Here is a 17,018-nt window from a genome sequence, read left to right as displayed (position 1 = left end):
GTCGACTGCACATTGAGCGATCTGATTCATATCTGTTCAGCCAGTTTCTGGGAAAAAAATGATCACTGAGTGGGGATTTGAAATATACAGCGTTGTATTGTTATTGGTTTTATTTGTCACTGTTTATAGGCATCAATATTTTTATGTTTGAACTTACCTACAGTCTAAACATTATCAGTGTGTCTCTGCTCGTGTTAGTGTCAAGTTACAGAATATCAGTAGTAATGCCAAAAAGATTAAACTATGGGAAACAAATTGATTAGTGTGACATGCAGCATGTGAGGGCTTGAACAAGCGGCGAGATGGTTTGAGTGGTGACAGTGGCTGGAAAGATTACAGGACGGAATCCAACGAGAGGTGGAAAGGGATAGAATTGCCTTTTCCCTGATTGAAGCCAATTTGAATTCTGTGATGCTTAAAATATCAAAGACAAGGGTAGTTTATGGAATAAATCTTGGGGGGGGGGGGAGGTTCACACTATGAAAACATCTTTTTATAATCATATTTCTGAATACATTTAGAGATACAAATACATATTGTAATACATTTAGAGATACACGTACACTAGACTGCTCAGACACTGAATGAATGACCCTGACAACTACTATCAAATGGTAAACAACATTCCACTGAAAAAGCTGTATAAAATCAAACAAGTTGAATGCTTTATGTGCTAGAGCTACTGTAAATAATGTATGTGCAATTATGTGCAACCAGGGAGGTGAGACGAAACTTCACCTCCCTGGTGCAACACACCTTGGCAGATGAACAGATAATATCAACCTGAGCTCCATCCTTTTTTTTTTCTTTTTTCTTTTTTAACCCACTTAGGATGAGCTGATTTTGCTTTAACACATATTTTCCAATAGACACCTGCTCAAGTATACTTGGGACTACCAGTAGTCTTTCGGTAATAGAACGATTCAATCATCGTTCGAGTCATATCTGTCATAGTGGGAATGCACTATGCAGACCCGGGCAAGAACTCAGAATCCGAAAATTCCTCCTGCTGGGGGGCATTTCATGAAGGAACTTATCGGATAGAATGTCCGACAAGTCAATTATATCCGACAAGTTTTGAGAAATTGTTTAGTCTGATTGGCTGATTTCTCGGAACTTGTCGGATATAATTGACTTGTCGGACATTCTATCCGACAAGTTCCTTCATGAAATGCCCCCAGACCATGTTTGACCCAGCCTAGCATGGTTTTAGAAATGTTTGGAATGAACTGAACACAAGTCTGCTTTGAGACCAAACAATGGGAACTTGATTAAGTACAGGTACACATGCTCCCAAATGTATTGATAAACGAATTCTTCTGCTAGTTTGAAACGGTTCTCTGTATTGAGAATTATTAATTACCAAGGTGGTTTTTCCATACCACTTTCCTGTATGCGAACAGGGTGTTGAAAGAAGTGCAACTTTACGCATACAACTCTCAGGTGACTATGAGATTATGATCAGGGCATTGAAATCCAATCTGTGAAAATGAGGATGTTATACTCGGTGCCAAGCTGTGGTACCTGATACCACGATAAACAGTACAACTCGTTTGGAACTGAAACCATTATAAGATAATGTGCTTTTCTTTGTGGTGACTGGTGTACGTGCAATTATTTTGTCATGTACCTGTTTATGTAGTGCTCAGCAAACACACTCTTGTCAATCCACTGTCAATCCTGTTCATTCACCCTTTCTACTTAATTGCCATTAAATCAGCTCAAGTACAGAATGGAATCTATTGACCTATTGCATGAAATACTGAGCATTCTCCTTTCATCAGACATGACAGATATTGATACTGAAACTTTTGTGGGAACTGGTCTGCGCTTTAAGGACATGAGGATAACTGGTATTTGATGGCCTGTTATTTGAAGGAAAGTGTCTATGATGAGCCACCATGAGCAAATTATCAAGGGATAAGATTAGTTGTGAAAAACAACAACAACAACAACAAAGAGCCAAGATTATCATTACCAGCTGAGGGTGTAGCAGATTTGAGAGTTTTGATCAGGGTTAGTTTTATTTTGTGGACTTTTGGTTTTATTCAGGTTCTTTATTTTTCTTTTCAAAAAAGAAAGAAATCTTAAAAAAACAACAACAAGTGATATGAATTTTTTAAAATCCCAAATATGAGTTTCAGTTTGATAACAGCAAAAAAATGGAAACAGACACATACAATGTAGGCCCTACATGTACAAGGTACATGGTACAAGTTTTTACATTCTTTAGTTTGCAGTATGATGGGAAGTTGGGAAGCACTGAAAGGCAGTGGTATGCAGTCATTTACAACGCTGTGCCAATTGAAGTGAAATGGGGCAGAAACAGCCTTTGTGACATTTACAAGTACCCATTCATCTGCCAAGTGATGAAAGTCAATGACTGAAGTTAATTTCTGAACTTTTCCGTGGGGCATTCTTGTTGAGATACAATGCATGTAATAGTATGACTCAATCTCACGTATTGAACAAGTATGAAGAAAATGATTTGTTCCCAACTATGTATATTTTGTGTCATATAATTATGCTTCTGAGTAGTGAGCCCTCTGCCTAGCAGTCTAATCCATAGCTGTAACATCCATGAAAGCATGCTTTTGAAACCTACTCCAGAAACACTTTGCTGGTTGAACTGTAAAACCAGAAATTTATGCGTGCATGAAACTTTTGTGAGTTTTGCAACTGGGTCAAGAGTCGTGAAAGCAAAATGCATGCAAAAGTGTTTATCTACACAATGCATTGAATGCCAGTGGCGATTCGCGAAAGTTTCATGCCATGCCGCAAATGCTTCTGGGCTTACAGTAGTCATAGATACACTACAACCGCACTGATAAGGATTTTGTTGGGGAAAAAGAGCCCTCCTTTAAAGTACTAATAATATGACATGCTCTGTGAAGCCAGTAACTGGATGAGTCCCAAGAGAGAACGTGACTCACCCATGAAGGGAGCGCGGAGTGAATCCGGAGGAGCCCCGCTGAAGGATGGACAGGTCTGTCGGTTGTCATGGTAACATCAGTGGCTCTTCCCTGGAAATGTGGCTGCCCTTGATGCCCTGGCAAATACTGGGGAATGATGAAGAAAAATGCCTCCGGCTTAAGGGGGGAGGGGGTGGGGGGAGGAGAATAGAAAGGTCAATATTTTGATTGTGATCTAGCTTTATTCATTCATTACTATCATGGAGCTACTCTATACCACACTGCATGACTGACTGTTCATGCTTTTTTTTCTTTCTTTTTTCTGAGCTACTGTATTTCAGAATTTGCATGAGCCTAAACATGATGACTATTATGATAATGATTATGATGATGATAATGGTGATGTTCAGGGTACAGCCACTATGATGGTGAGGCAGAAAGTGGATTTATAAGACAAGACAGACTCACATTAAAATGTCAATTTTCCACGAGAGCAATAAATCGCATTGCTCATCCCAAATGGCAGCTACCCTCAGCAAACTTGCAAATTCAGTCAATAATGTTCAAGAAAGCCACTACTAACTAATAGTACTGTTGTTGCTACTATTAACATTTTGACTACTTCTACTACTATTCCTACTACTCCTACTACTACTACTACTACTACTACTACTTGTACTACTACAACAGTACTACTACTACTACTACTACTACTACTACTACTACTACTACTGCTACTACTACTACTATTATATGTACTAACCATAAATATGCACTTTTAAGTCTACTACTACTACCCCAGCTCCAGGATTGCAGTGTAAATAATACATTGTATCACCAATTTCATGCAGTGCAATATACTCAGTTTCAATACATTGTAGTGATAAGAAGGATACATTGTACCCTCATATTGTTAAAGCTGGTTTATTTTCAGTGGGATTTGCACTGATGGTTACTGTCACTATTAATACTTTTCCATGCAGTATTAATCCATTGTTCACAATTGGCATTCAGGCAATCTACTGGAATCCAAATTGCTGTCGGGTAATCTCAGCTGATTGTCAGGGTGAGTGGGTATGGCAAGATTTGCATCAGATGTTGCCAAACCTTTCTAGATCACTTGCTGTAAAAAATGCTTGTGAATATTTGATAGACAGTAATGATTGTTTTTTATGTCAGAGTCATTTACCCAAAAGGTTTCTATGGATGTCTGACCAGCTGCATACAAAATACAATACACATTTTATAGGGCCCTATGTCTATTGTAGAGCTGCGGTCATTGTGTATTATAGGGCTAATTTGTACGGGTGATGTTCGTTATTGCGAAGGTTCATTAATCCAACAATTAAGTAAGTTTTGTGATTCAGAAGGTTTGCTTTTCCAAAACACACAGATTCCGTATACCTAGATGATTGTTATTAATCCAAAAATGAGAAAAAGTTCTCTAATCCCTACATTTGTGGCGTTATTCTAGTCTGAAAATGAAAGAAGGTCTTTTAACAAACTTTCAGAACAATACAGTAAATCTTACTTTATTTTTGGTATTACAGTAAAAACCTTCTTAGTAAGAAACCTTCAGAAAAATGAAGTGCAAATAGCATATACTTGAAGTGCAATGTAAATTTATATATACTTTGTATATATATATTTTTTTTTCAATTGCTGGTCCCTTTCATAGGTAATTCATGGAATGTTCAGCTTTATCAGTTGATTTGTGAATGTCAGAAGTGTGGTGTCGTAGCATTTCATTGACATGGAAATTTGTTCTATTGAACCTCGTGAAGCCTAAGTATCTGCGAACACAACGGTTGCTAACCATGCTCATACCCGGTTCCAACCCACTGCCTGGAGCCACATGCAAGGGTATTTTGTTTGGGACCAGCACTAGAGAAGCTATAACAAAAGACTGACATTCTTTCTGTGCCACTTAGTCAAAAGTGCACACATTTCACAGAGGGCCTACTTGTACATAATGTATACCAATGGTGGCACACAGAGTGTTTAAGTACTCTATACACCATAGAAACATGTTTGGCGCATTGAAATCTCATTATTTTCTAACCTACAGTGTACAATGTATCTGAAAGAAGAATTGAGTCATCAATATATATCTCCCAAACATTTCTCAAATTGCAATAAACGGCTGGTTGTGTGGAGGTACTTTGGAATCGAGGTTGCCTTGGTTCTGGGTGTGTGTGTTTGTAGTCTGAATGGATCTGACCTCACAGACATGTTTGAGTAGGCGGAGCCTGGCTTGAACTTCTTTCACTTTTGACGGGACAAACTTGTGTACGTTCTCTAAGCTGTGTGTAGTGCTTGTGTGTACATACTTGTAGTGTACAATTGGTACACACCTCCTATATGATGTACAATACAATGTACATCACTTGTGAGGAGCTGTGTGTTTTGATTGACAAATCATGAAGTCAGTGACACAGCTACTGAATAGAATCAAGGAGTTTCAAACTCATAAGCTCCTTGATAGAATGCTCCCTCCTTTTTTTTGGGGGGGGGGGGGGGAGGGCAGGACCACAATGTGTATCTTCTGTGCCTCGTGAATAGACTAGACTTTGACTCATGACACAATTGGACAGTTTTCTAATGTATGTAAAATTCATTGATATTTGTCTCATGCGGACAAAGAACCTTAGGTTAACCCGTAGGCTAGTAACCATGCAGCTAGTGCATCCACTGGTACATGCCCAATGCATTAATTCCATACTATGAATGCTCTTTGCCTGCATTTATTGTTGCTATGTCGGGCAAGCTTTTTGGTTGTCATGAAGTTTTTTCTTCTTTTTTTTTTTTATTAGGTATAATGCATAAGTTTTGAATGTGTTAGCCAAGTGGTGGAGGAGAAATGTGTTTCAGAAAAGTGATTGCAAAACATTTGGCAGTCAGAAGATGGACTTTGTTCAAACTGTCCACACTGTATGTTGTATATCACCACAGAGAATGACTTGAAGCAGGTTAAGACCAACCTTTGACACCATTAATGGTACATATTGTACCTGTGTAGCTCATAATGGCCAAAGGAGTTGTCACTTTGTCTCTACAACTTGGTGATTAATGTTGGCCATTAAGACAATGTCTAGAACCTAATATCATTTGACAGTCAAAAATTACCTCAACTTAGTTGACTCTGAACTTTGAATATCATGATATCTCACACAAAATGTTATTTCTACACCCTGCTGTTAAAGGTGCTGCATGTACACTGTATGTACATGTGTAGGCATTGCTTCCTGTCTGAAAAATCTGAGCTTCATGGTGTCTTACGTTGCCAGTGACTTTGATATTGTGTTATAAGTGAAATTATGCAACTTCATAGGAACTTTTTTTATCCTCAAACTTATGCATCCTCGAGGTTAGGATCACCATCTGAACGTACCTGTAACTATTGACAATAGTTATTCATGGCAGCTATGCATTTCATGTGTAGCCACACACATAAACACACACACAAATTTAAAATCATGCATCAAAAATCACGAGATTCCTGTGTGGAGAGTACTTGCTGTAAATTCTGCAGCAAAGTTACGAAAAGAGCTTAATTCAAGCGTGCATCACTACCCCAGGTGCTTTTGTCTTCAACAAATGAGGAGCATTGATTCACAAGAGAGTACACTGTACATGCTTTTGGAATATTGTTGTATTTTAACTCATTCAAAATTTGAAGGCTGTAAAAATTTAAAGCACGGAATCATCTGAAAGTGACATATCTTTTGGGTCTGTCGCCACAGAACATAGTGTTCAGTTTGTAGGGTACAGTGTACATGTAGTCGTGCAATTGTGACAAACACAAAAATGCCTCGTTTTATCAGAAATATTACTGATTTCCAAATTTTGGGTTTCATTTTATTTGTGCTGAATATCTTTGATGTTTTCACCCACAGAGGATAATATTATACAAATAGTGAATGGTCACAAGTGCGATGGTACAAGATTTCGTACGAGGTGAAAGATAGAGGCGCTCTATTCAACAAGTCGAAGCCGAGTTGAATAGTGCGACTATCTTTCACCGAGTGCGCAATCTTGTTCCATTGCACGAGTAAAGACCATCCACTATTTGTTTTATACATCACCTCGAACGTCAACAGATTTGGTACTCACGGATTCTTGAATTTAGCACAGAAATGGCAACCATTTTCCATGAAAGACGAATGAGTAGCCTCACAGTCACAGTCACCTTGTATGTATGCGAAACAAAGTTGTTTACAAAAATGAGTGACGAAAGTACGCGCTTGTAAGCGCGCTTGTAATTGTTAAATGCACACGGCACATGTTTGTTTATTATGACATCAGAGAGCCGTGCAATGGAACTTTTTGCTCAAACAAAATTGCACGGCTGACAGCCAGAGCATGCAATGGAACTTTTTACGAAATGTCATATGATGGACAATCGACCAATCGGCTAGCTACATTCTAAATAGGTGTTGTATAAATTAAAGAATGCAGTTTTGCTAGCTTCATTTTGCAGAGTACATTAAAAAGGATGTATTTTGTGGCAAAAAAGGCATTGTTGTGGTCTATGGTTATACATGTAGTGTACTAATATAAGGTACCGTATTCAGATGTGGTGTACAATACATTGTAATGGTAACCATATAGACAAACTCAGAATATGCCACAATATGGTCATAATTATCTTTAACAGTGCATATTGATGCAGAAGTTCACTCAATTTTATGCCAACCTGGGGGGGGGGGGGTGTTTCATAAAGCTGTTCGTAAAGTTACGAACAACTTATGAGTGACTGGTGATCAGTTCTTGTGCTGAATTATGGAAATTCTGATAAGTATGGCATATCAGGGCCCTGTTTCATAAAGCTGTTCGTAAAGTTACGAACAACTTACGAGCGACTGGTAATCAGTTCTGATGTGCTATACTTATCAGAATTTTCATGATTCAGCACAAGAACTGATCACCAGTCGCTCGTAAGTCGTTCGTAACATTACGGACAGCTTTATGAAACACCCCCCAGAACTGATCACCAGTCGCTCATAAGTTGTTTGTAACTATACGAACAGCTTTATGAAACAGGGCCCTGATCTATTTCTTGTGCTGCACTTTACTGATCCAAAAGTTACCTTTTTTTCTGTGACACTTTGTAAATACCCTCTCTACAACTTATTTGCACAACTGAGCCTATAAAAGCCACACCCACTGTAAATTGGTCAACAGTGCCAAGTTATTCATCCATTTCAGACTAAATAAGGCCAGGGGTGTGTCATAAAGCTGTTCTTAAAGTTACAAACGACTTTAAGAAGGACTGGAACACGTTCTGATGTGCTATACTCATCAGAATTTCAATAATTCAGCACAAGAACTGATCACCAGTCGTTTATAGCTGAAATACCCCCCTGCTCTCCACTTGAATTGTAGAAGAACTAGCAGACTTGAACATGCAAATTTCATTTCCATGAATATCAATGTTCAGATTGGAAAAAAACAAAAACAAAACACACAGACAAACATGTACAAGGTGTAGGCCTAGTTTTTGATCGGCTTTCAACCCTTACAGTGAGGCAGTTGTTATTTTGATTTTTATTTTAAAATCATGTCATCTTTATCAGAACATTGGCTAACATGAATTCACTACATGTAGCAAGGCCTGGGTGGAGTCAGGGATTGCATAGTACTTTTATATTAACACTGTGTGTACCAATTTCAATTTCCATTTGCTGCATTTATCAATTCTTTAACATATATGTATTTCTAGCAAACAAGATATATGTACATTTGTAAGTGCCGATATCATTGTGATACGTAAGTTTGACCATGCCAGGGGCACTTTGTATCTAAAAGTAAGGAACTTATGGTGAGTGTGCCCTTAATGTTAAAATGAATATAATATAATATGCAGTAATATGCGAAGTTACTGTACACGCTGTTATTTTCGCATACAGATATTTTTGCGAATGAGGAGGTCATAGACATTTTCACGAGATGTTGTTTTCGCGAACTGACGCGTGCGCTAACATTAATGCACTATCACCCAAGCGCATGGAGACACTTTCGTGCGTTGTTGAATTCGCGATCCAACTGTCATTCGCGAAATTCGTGAAAATTAAACCCTCGTGAAAATAATAGCTTATACAGTATGAGAGAAGAAGATAGAAACGAGAGATAGGGACAAGAATATGGACAGAGGCAGAGATATGCTTGTATAAGTAGCCACCACCACTCGAAAATCAGATGTACATCAAGCCATGAAATGAGATCAATTATCCGTAGATTAATACGTGATATAGACATGAACAGTGTTTAAATCAGTCTATTTTTTCGTTTTCTTGAAAAAATCTCACATTTTACTAACTTTTCGCGTACCCGATTTTCCCATTGTACTCGGCTTTGATTCGCCCATCATCGTAACCACAAGAGCTCGCTAGCGCTGAGCCAGCGCGCAGCCTGCGCGGCATCCGCGGGTAGTCGTAAATCACACAACACCCATTGTGACACCCGCGGTAGCTCTCCACCGGGCTCCGATCGGGCAGCCAATTTCACTGAAACAGGCATTGCAAGGTCCATTTCGTGTACCGTTCTTGCCACATGCGCTAACTTGCGCTCGATAAATTTTCCTTTCAAAAAATCAGAAAACACTTCAATTTTGAAAAAAGTGAAGTTTCGATACTGCCATACTTTGCCCTATGTGGATTAAGTACACAATACACCAAAGGTTATGGCAAATAAGTGCGAAATTTCGACTTAGCGTGCTGAACAGATCATCCTCTTTGGGCTACTAGCAATAGGTAGCAGACGCAAACCCACGTACAGGAAGGCAAAAGTAGTTCAGGTTTGAGATTCGAGCATGTTGTTTGACATACGGCCGTATTACTTCTGAAAAGAATGATATCAATGCACCCCTGTCATACCTGCTACAGCTAGCGATCGTCGCGAATGGGCTCAGAAGTTGAGCACTGCGTGTGTAGAAAACGATGTACATGCGCGACAGCGCCATCTAGTGCTGAATGACGAATGCTAATATAAGGACAATGACATTGACAGGGACATGAACACAGAGTTACTTGTTCATACAATTGTAACAATTGCAGGAAAGATGTGGAACACTAGACCTGCACGACAAGGGGAGAGGAAGGGGAGAGGAATGATAGAATTGTAAACAGCCATCCGGCAGGAAAACCATGCCTATAGAATGATTCTACTTCATATAATCTGTGAAGGTCTCCTGTAACATTGAATAGATTTTTACTGTCATTGTGTGTCAGTGTGGCTTAGACATGTACAGTGTACCTCCCCATGGTTGCCTTCATATCGAAGGTCACCTGCATGTACAGTACATACACAGGGTCAATATAACAGCACATGTAATATGTAAAGGTTGACTGTAGCTGCTCTAATGGCAATATCCCATCATGTGAATACCATTTTCCTGCAGGAACTGTTGCAAAAGTAGGAAGTCATTGAATTAACATTGATACATCGGATTATAAAAGGCATTACCACATACCAGCCAGAACAAAAAAGAAAGATCAACAACAACAAAAACCCCAATAACAACAACAATAAATACTCAACAGTTGCTGGGGGGGGGGGGGGCACTGCTTTTGTTTAATAAAAGAAATGAAAAAAGAGAAATAATGGGGCTCATGCACCCCACTCCCCCCCCCCCCCCCCTTTACAGAATTCCCGGATCTGCCTTTACGTAAGATATCAACAAGCGGTCTAAAGATCTATAGTATGTTTTTAAAGCTAATTGTCTATTCCTTTTTGCTTTTCCGGTCTGCATCAGTCATGATCTATTAAACATTGTAATAAGTTTCTTTCCCCCACCCCCCTTTTTTTTTGTGGTCATAATTCTTTAAGAGGTCAGTGAGTTCAATATTATGTATTCAATATAGCAGTGTAGATTTTAGATGTTCCATATATCCAACTTGCCATTGATTTGACTTATGGATGGGTGTCTTTTTCCCACAATTCTAAATAGGGTCCTTTGGATGAGGATGAATGAGCATATGTGAATTTCCAGATGTCTGATACCTATTTGGGATACAATCTGATTTTCTTTTTAATCTTATGTTTATTCATTTGTCTACAATTACTTTCATAATGGGAGAGGAACAAGCAAGCTCAGTTTGTGGGTTCTTTTTTTTTTCCAATTTTCATGCAAAAATGGTGAAAATATGTGGCAGATATGTGGATTGGTCAGATTCAGTGAAGGTAGATTCTCATTTGGCAATTTGTTGTCCATAATACTCATAAATACAATCACCAATACTGTATGTGTAGTTTAGTTTTCTTCTTAAACATACGAAAAGCTGAAAGCCCCCTTACATTTGCTTCATCATATTGTTGTAATGCATCAATTCCCCAAGGATTGTTTTCCAATATTCATATTCTGTTGGAAACTAACTAAGTGATCAGCATATTATCAAATTCTTCTTTTCTCGCTGGTGAAAGTGAAACATTTCTACCATTGTACTGAAGTGCTGTGGTTGCAGATTGGTAGCAAGTCAGAACACACCATAACCATGTGTGCACAAACTCAGTCTTATAATGTATGTGAGAAGGTGCTTGTAATTAGCAATAATTTGTGAATTTGAGAGATTAGAATGGACTCTCTTCGGGCATACATGTAAGTTGGTTGAGCTCAGCATATTCAGAGCAGAAAACAGAAATGAAAACAAAACAGAAAAAAAAGCCAGAGAGAAAAATGTTATTTAATTACAATATCTATATGTAGTCTCTTAATGAACTTTTTACAAATATTTGCTGTTATTTCAGGTGTAGACACACACATGATATTGATAAGGTGCCAGTTTCATGCCCTAAGATAAATAGTCCCCTCACCTTTGGAACCGTCAAAGATGATGAATCTATTATCATTGTTGATCTATTTCCTTTCAGTCTTTGTTGTCAAGTCTACAATGTAATAATTTGAAACTCGATGTGGGTTGTTTATAACGAAGGGATAGTGTACCAGCATCAGTCCGTCCCCTCTGCAAATTTCTACCTCTCATTAAATGCATTGTGCATGAAACAAAAAGGACATACAGTTCGACCTCGATTATCCGGCCATGTCGGGACCGGCGCTCATCCGGATAAGCGAATTGGCCGGATATGGGAGACACAATGTTTATAGCTGCTGTCCAAGCTGCCGTCCCAGTGCACTGGCAGCTAGGCAAGTAGCGTACTCCGCAACGGTGGTGTAATCTAAGCTAGCCTGCACAAAATTTTAGTCCCTTCTTCACAAAAATAAAGTATATCTTTATGGAAATGTGAAAATCATACATGTTTTATATCATTAGATATTGAGAAACCTACACTGTATCATGCACATCTTATGAAATTAATGAAATAGATCCATGAAAGTCACTGTTTTTTCTCAATTTTTGGATAAAAGAAAAGTCTTTCACTGCGTGAACGCGTCTGGATAATACAAATTTCCGGATAAAGGAGGCCGGATAATCGAGGTCGAACTGTATAGAGAGATACCATAGAGTAAATCTTTATGAGAGAGTAATGCCCTTTTGACTGCTTACCGCTGGTGTACTGCACTGTCATTCAGTCATTCAGCCAGCCACACTGTGTGTACTTAACCTGCTATTGATCATCTTGCATACTATGTATGGAGAGGACGGATTACATAACTGGGTGAACCGACTGGTGGTATTACATAATGCACTGATTGCATATTAGCATTGTGCAATGCTGACTGTCCATCCAGTGTGATGTGTGCAATTTGCTCAGTGTCTGAATGACAGGCTTTTAATACTCAGTGGTATGTAGCAAAAATAGATATAATAAGATAAAGTATTGTTTATTCCACGCACAGTACATCATTCCATCTTGATCATACATGTATATGTATGTCTAAAGAACTGAGGGATTTATAAGAGGGTTAATTGCATCTATTAGGCAATCAGATAATTCCATGGATAAAATCTCCCTCCCCAACATTTGCTTTGATCATCAAATTGACACATAGATTACACCAAATTCCTACATTCGAAATAAACCTCATTCCTTTTCTTTAGTTTCAAAGATATACCCTTCAACTACAAATCACAGCTGACTCTACCTCTAATATACTACCTTCACAAAGTTGTTTTCACATATTTACATAGAATATTATATAATTTTCATTTCTATTATGGACAATATCAAACACTCTTAAAGGTCCAGTTTACTTTTGGGAGCAGTGATTTCAAATATGTTCAAGATATCACATTTGATGCATATGTGTAGGTCTGTTGTATCACAAAACATCCTACCATATAAAATTTTTGCAATAAAGCCTAAAATATGAGGAGATATAAGTATCAGCATTTTCTCAATAAACCATAACTGTATACGGTTTAGTCTGGAAGCATTCTTATTATAACTATTGTTCACATTTTGTGTATTTAACAATATTTAACATCGATTATACGGATTCAAATTTTTACAATGGTTGTTTCTATCCCTAACTCACATTTTAGAACTATTTTAAAGCACTAATGTTGGGTTTTGTTTCATCTGCAAATGGTAAATTTTGCCTTTAAGTACCAAGGTCTAGATTCAATTTGAATACAATCTGCTTATGCATACCAAGTTTCAACAAATCTGCATTATACATTGTATCTATGCATTGTACTGTACAATATTCTTTGTTTTATGCATCATTGTTTTTACTTTGGCCTCCTTTCAGCATTCACTGGATTTGAGACGGCAAACAAGTATGAAATCAAGAACACCGTTGGGCAACCAGTCTTTCTCGCTGCAGAAGGTGATGATCTCCACTTGTATTATTATTTATTGATTGATTTTTTTTAATTAATTTATTTATTTTATTTATTTATTTATTTATTTATTTATTTATTTATTTATTTATTTATTTATTTATTTATTTATTTATTTATTTATTTATTTATTTATTATTTTTATTTATTTATTTATTTTTTGTTTTATTTTATTTCATTTTATTTTATTTCATTTTTTTTTAATTTTGATTTAATTCTTCTTTTTTTTGTGGGGGGGGGGTATATTGAGTGTGAATATATCTATAGAGCAAAGCTGGCTATTAGAAAACATTCAGTGCATTAGTTTACATTCGATTGGTGCAAGACATTGATATGAAATTTAAGCTTAAAAAGAAAATGTAGTCCTTTGCAAATTGAATCCTCCTTTTAAAAAAAAAAGAAGGAATGTATGCAATGTGGTGTAGGAAGCTTTGGTAGAGTTTCGTGTGATGCAAATATCATATTTGTTAAAAGTAGGTGCAAAAATATATTCTAAAATGTGCAATTTAATAGAAGATTGAATGCTGACATCTCTGATTTCATCAACTAATGATCATTAAAGGGGATGGCTGGTAACCGATCAGTGGGAATCAGTGAGAATGCTGAGGGATGATTGTTCCGATCCTTGTGGGATTCATTTAAGAGTACATCATATATCTACTGTTGTGTAAAAATTATTTGCTTCAGAACGGTCTCATATTCAAGTAATGTGCAGATTAATGCCCCGTCACTGACCAGGCACGCTAACCTGGAAATATTAAACTGCACATTACTTGAATATGAGACCATTCTGAAGCAAATAATTTTCACACAACAATAGATATATAATGTACTCTTAAATGAATCCCACAAGGATTGGAACAATCATCCTCCAGCATTCCCACTGATTCCCACTGATCAGTTACTAGCCATCCCCTTTAAAATTGTACCTGCCATTTAGAATTGGAACTTGTGAATAGGAATTTGTAAATCATGGGAATATTTGACATTAATCAATTGATTGATGCCATGAAGGTAGCTAGATATTTAGAATGGAACAGATTAAAATATATGAATCATAGGAATATTTGACCTTTATTAATTAATTGATGTCACCCGAGTACAAGTACAGTAGCTTGATATTTTGCTATTAATTTTCTGTTCATTGTAACCGTTGACCCATAGTGCTATCTTTCTTTGTTTTCTGTCACAGACAGTGACTGCTGCACCAGGAATATGTGTGGCAAGAACCGCTGCTTCGACATGAAGATCATGGACAACACGGGCCGCGAGGTCATTCACATAGAGCGCCCCCTACGGTGCACGACCTGTTGGTGCCCATGGTGAGAACCATAATGTCCATTCATTGGGTCTAGGTTTGACGAGCATAATTCTGTATTTGTAGATGTTTAGAATTGACGCAGTCACAAGACTGAGGTCGGTGTGTGTGCTATGTGTAGCTATAACTGAGAGAGGTGACTTGAAACCGACCTTCAAACAAGTACTGTATTTATAGCTATACGCCACGTATGGGGAAGTCACAAACATTTTTGCCAGATGTTGTTTTTTGCGATTTGACACCGAGGCTATCGTAAGTGCAAAATGAAACTACCTAGTACGTTGCCTAGCGTTCGGTGATATTTATGTGTGTTGTCAAATTCACGACCCAACAGTGATTTGTTAAATTTACAAAAATTAAATCCTTGAAAAATAACAACTTTTACCAGCTTTGCCATTGCCAATAACTTCTTTCTCCCCTCTGGCATTACTTCCAGCTGCCTGCAGACACTAACGGTCAGCTCTCCGCCGGGCACGGTGATCGGCTACGTCAACCAGTCGTGGAGCATCTGCTTCCCGAAGTTTGCCATCCAGAACGAGAACCACGAGACCATCCTGCGCATCGATGGACCGCTCTGCACCTGGAACTGCTGCGGGGACGTGGAATTTGATGTGAGTTGACAGCCATGACTGGTGGTGCCCCCCATCCCTTATTGCAAGTCCACAAACTTCCACAAACTTGGTCTGGCTGGCATGGCATGGGTGTCAAGTTTCCCTCTCATCCAGCATTATGCATTGAAAATGTGAAATTTAGGCGTCAATAGGCCATGTATGATCGCTACTGTATTCCAGACAAAACATGATACGATCACTTGCGTAAAACTTGTTGAACGTAGTGATTGTCTTCCTATCTTCCCTCCATCAAACTTTTCGACTGGCCCCAACAAAGATATTTTTTTTTTCTCACCGGTCATGTCGGACCAGCATTCCTGAAAAGTTACTTGCCCGACAGCGATCTCTACCAGTCTGGACCGTCGGACCTGCGCAAGTGTGCAGCCTTATGTTATGATAAATTTTGTGTTGGCATTTTGGTCTCATCAGGTAATGTCAGCTGACGGAGGCTCCAAGGTGGGTAAGATCTCCAAGCAGTGGTCAGGATTCGTCAAGGAGGCGTTCACCGACGCCGACAACTTTGGCGTCACTTTCCCAATGGACCTGGACGTGCGGATGAAGGCCGTAACCCTGGCTGCCACATTCCTCATCGTAAGTCCCCATTGTTTCTGCATTCCTTTCTGCTTTTATGTGCTGTGTCTTAAAATGTTGGTTTATGGATTGTTTGTTTGATGTCATATTCATGGCTGGTTTATGGTACACCACATTTGAGTTATGATCAAAAGATTTTTAAGCAAATCTTGACTCTAATTAGAATCTTTGAATTTGACATTTTGGTGGCCCAAAATGAAAGGAAACACAGCAGTCCATATGAAATCTTAGTTGCCCGATCAGGCCACCAAAAGATAAACTTTTTGGAAATTTGGTGGTCCAACGTCAAATTTTAGTAGGTCCAGACCACTGGGCCACTGCTATTGTCAAGCCATACTTTCTTCTTCTTTTTATTTCAGGGCTATTAAAGAGAATTATCCAAAGGCCCTTGTTACGATTATAGTCTGATGTACCATAAATCACATACATGTGTGACTTTTTTTAAAAACATTTAATTTAACCTTAAATTGTCTTCCCCTACACGATGTTACATCTTGCCAACTCGTCCGTTTCTTGCAGAGCATTGCGTGGAGTGTGTGATCGCTTCTTTACTTTTTTTTTAGCACAAGATACCTCGCCAGCTGTTTTCTTTGCAGGCCCGCTGCTTGTGTGGAGCATGCATACAATTTTTATCTTTTGCTCAGCACAAGTTTCAGCGAAAGGAGCAACTCGAAACAGATGTGCACATTGTTGGAAGACGAACAGTAGAGATCTCTCTGTACTTTTGGGGGGTTATTGAGTTTCCTTTTTTTTATTTACAGTCAAACCTGTCTATAGCGGCCACCCAAGGGATACGGGAAAAGTGGCCGTTATAGACAGGTGGCCGCTATAGACAGGTAACATG

The 17,018-nt window shown here is 38.3% G+C and overlaps 1 protein-coding gene across 2 annotated transcripts in view; it reads left to right on the top strand.

The window, feature by feature from the left end:
• Positions 1-17,018, top strand: part of LOC140244779 (phospholipid scramblase 1-like) — a 40,558-nt gene that overhangs the window by 2,863 nt on the left and 20,677 nt on the right. For both annotated transcript variants that reach the window (XM_072324399.1, XM_072324397.1), the window contains exons 2-5: positions 13,564-13,641; positions 14,847-14,976; positions 15,409-15,583; positions 16,013-16,174. In XM_072324399.1, the coding sequence (XP_072180500.1) occupies positions 13,564-13,641; positions 14,847-14,976; positions 15,409-15,583; positions 16,013-16,174 (545 nt within the window). The remainder of the gene's footprint in view (positions 1-13,563; positions 13,642-14,846; positions 14,977-15,408; positions 15,584-16,012; positions 16,175-17,018) is intronic.

This window comes from Diadema setosum, chromosome 21 (genome assembly GCF_964275005.1).
Source record: "Diadema setosum chromosome 21, eeDiaSeto1, whole genome shotgun sequence".
Classification (NCBI taxonomy): domain Eukaryota; kingdom Metazoa; phylum Echinodermata; class Echinoidea; order Diadematoida; family Diadematidae; genus Diadema; species Diadema setosum.
The sequence above is the reverse complement of the archived record's forward strand: the minus strand, read 5'-3'. Positions and strand labels throughout refer to the sequence as shown.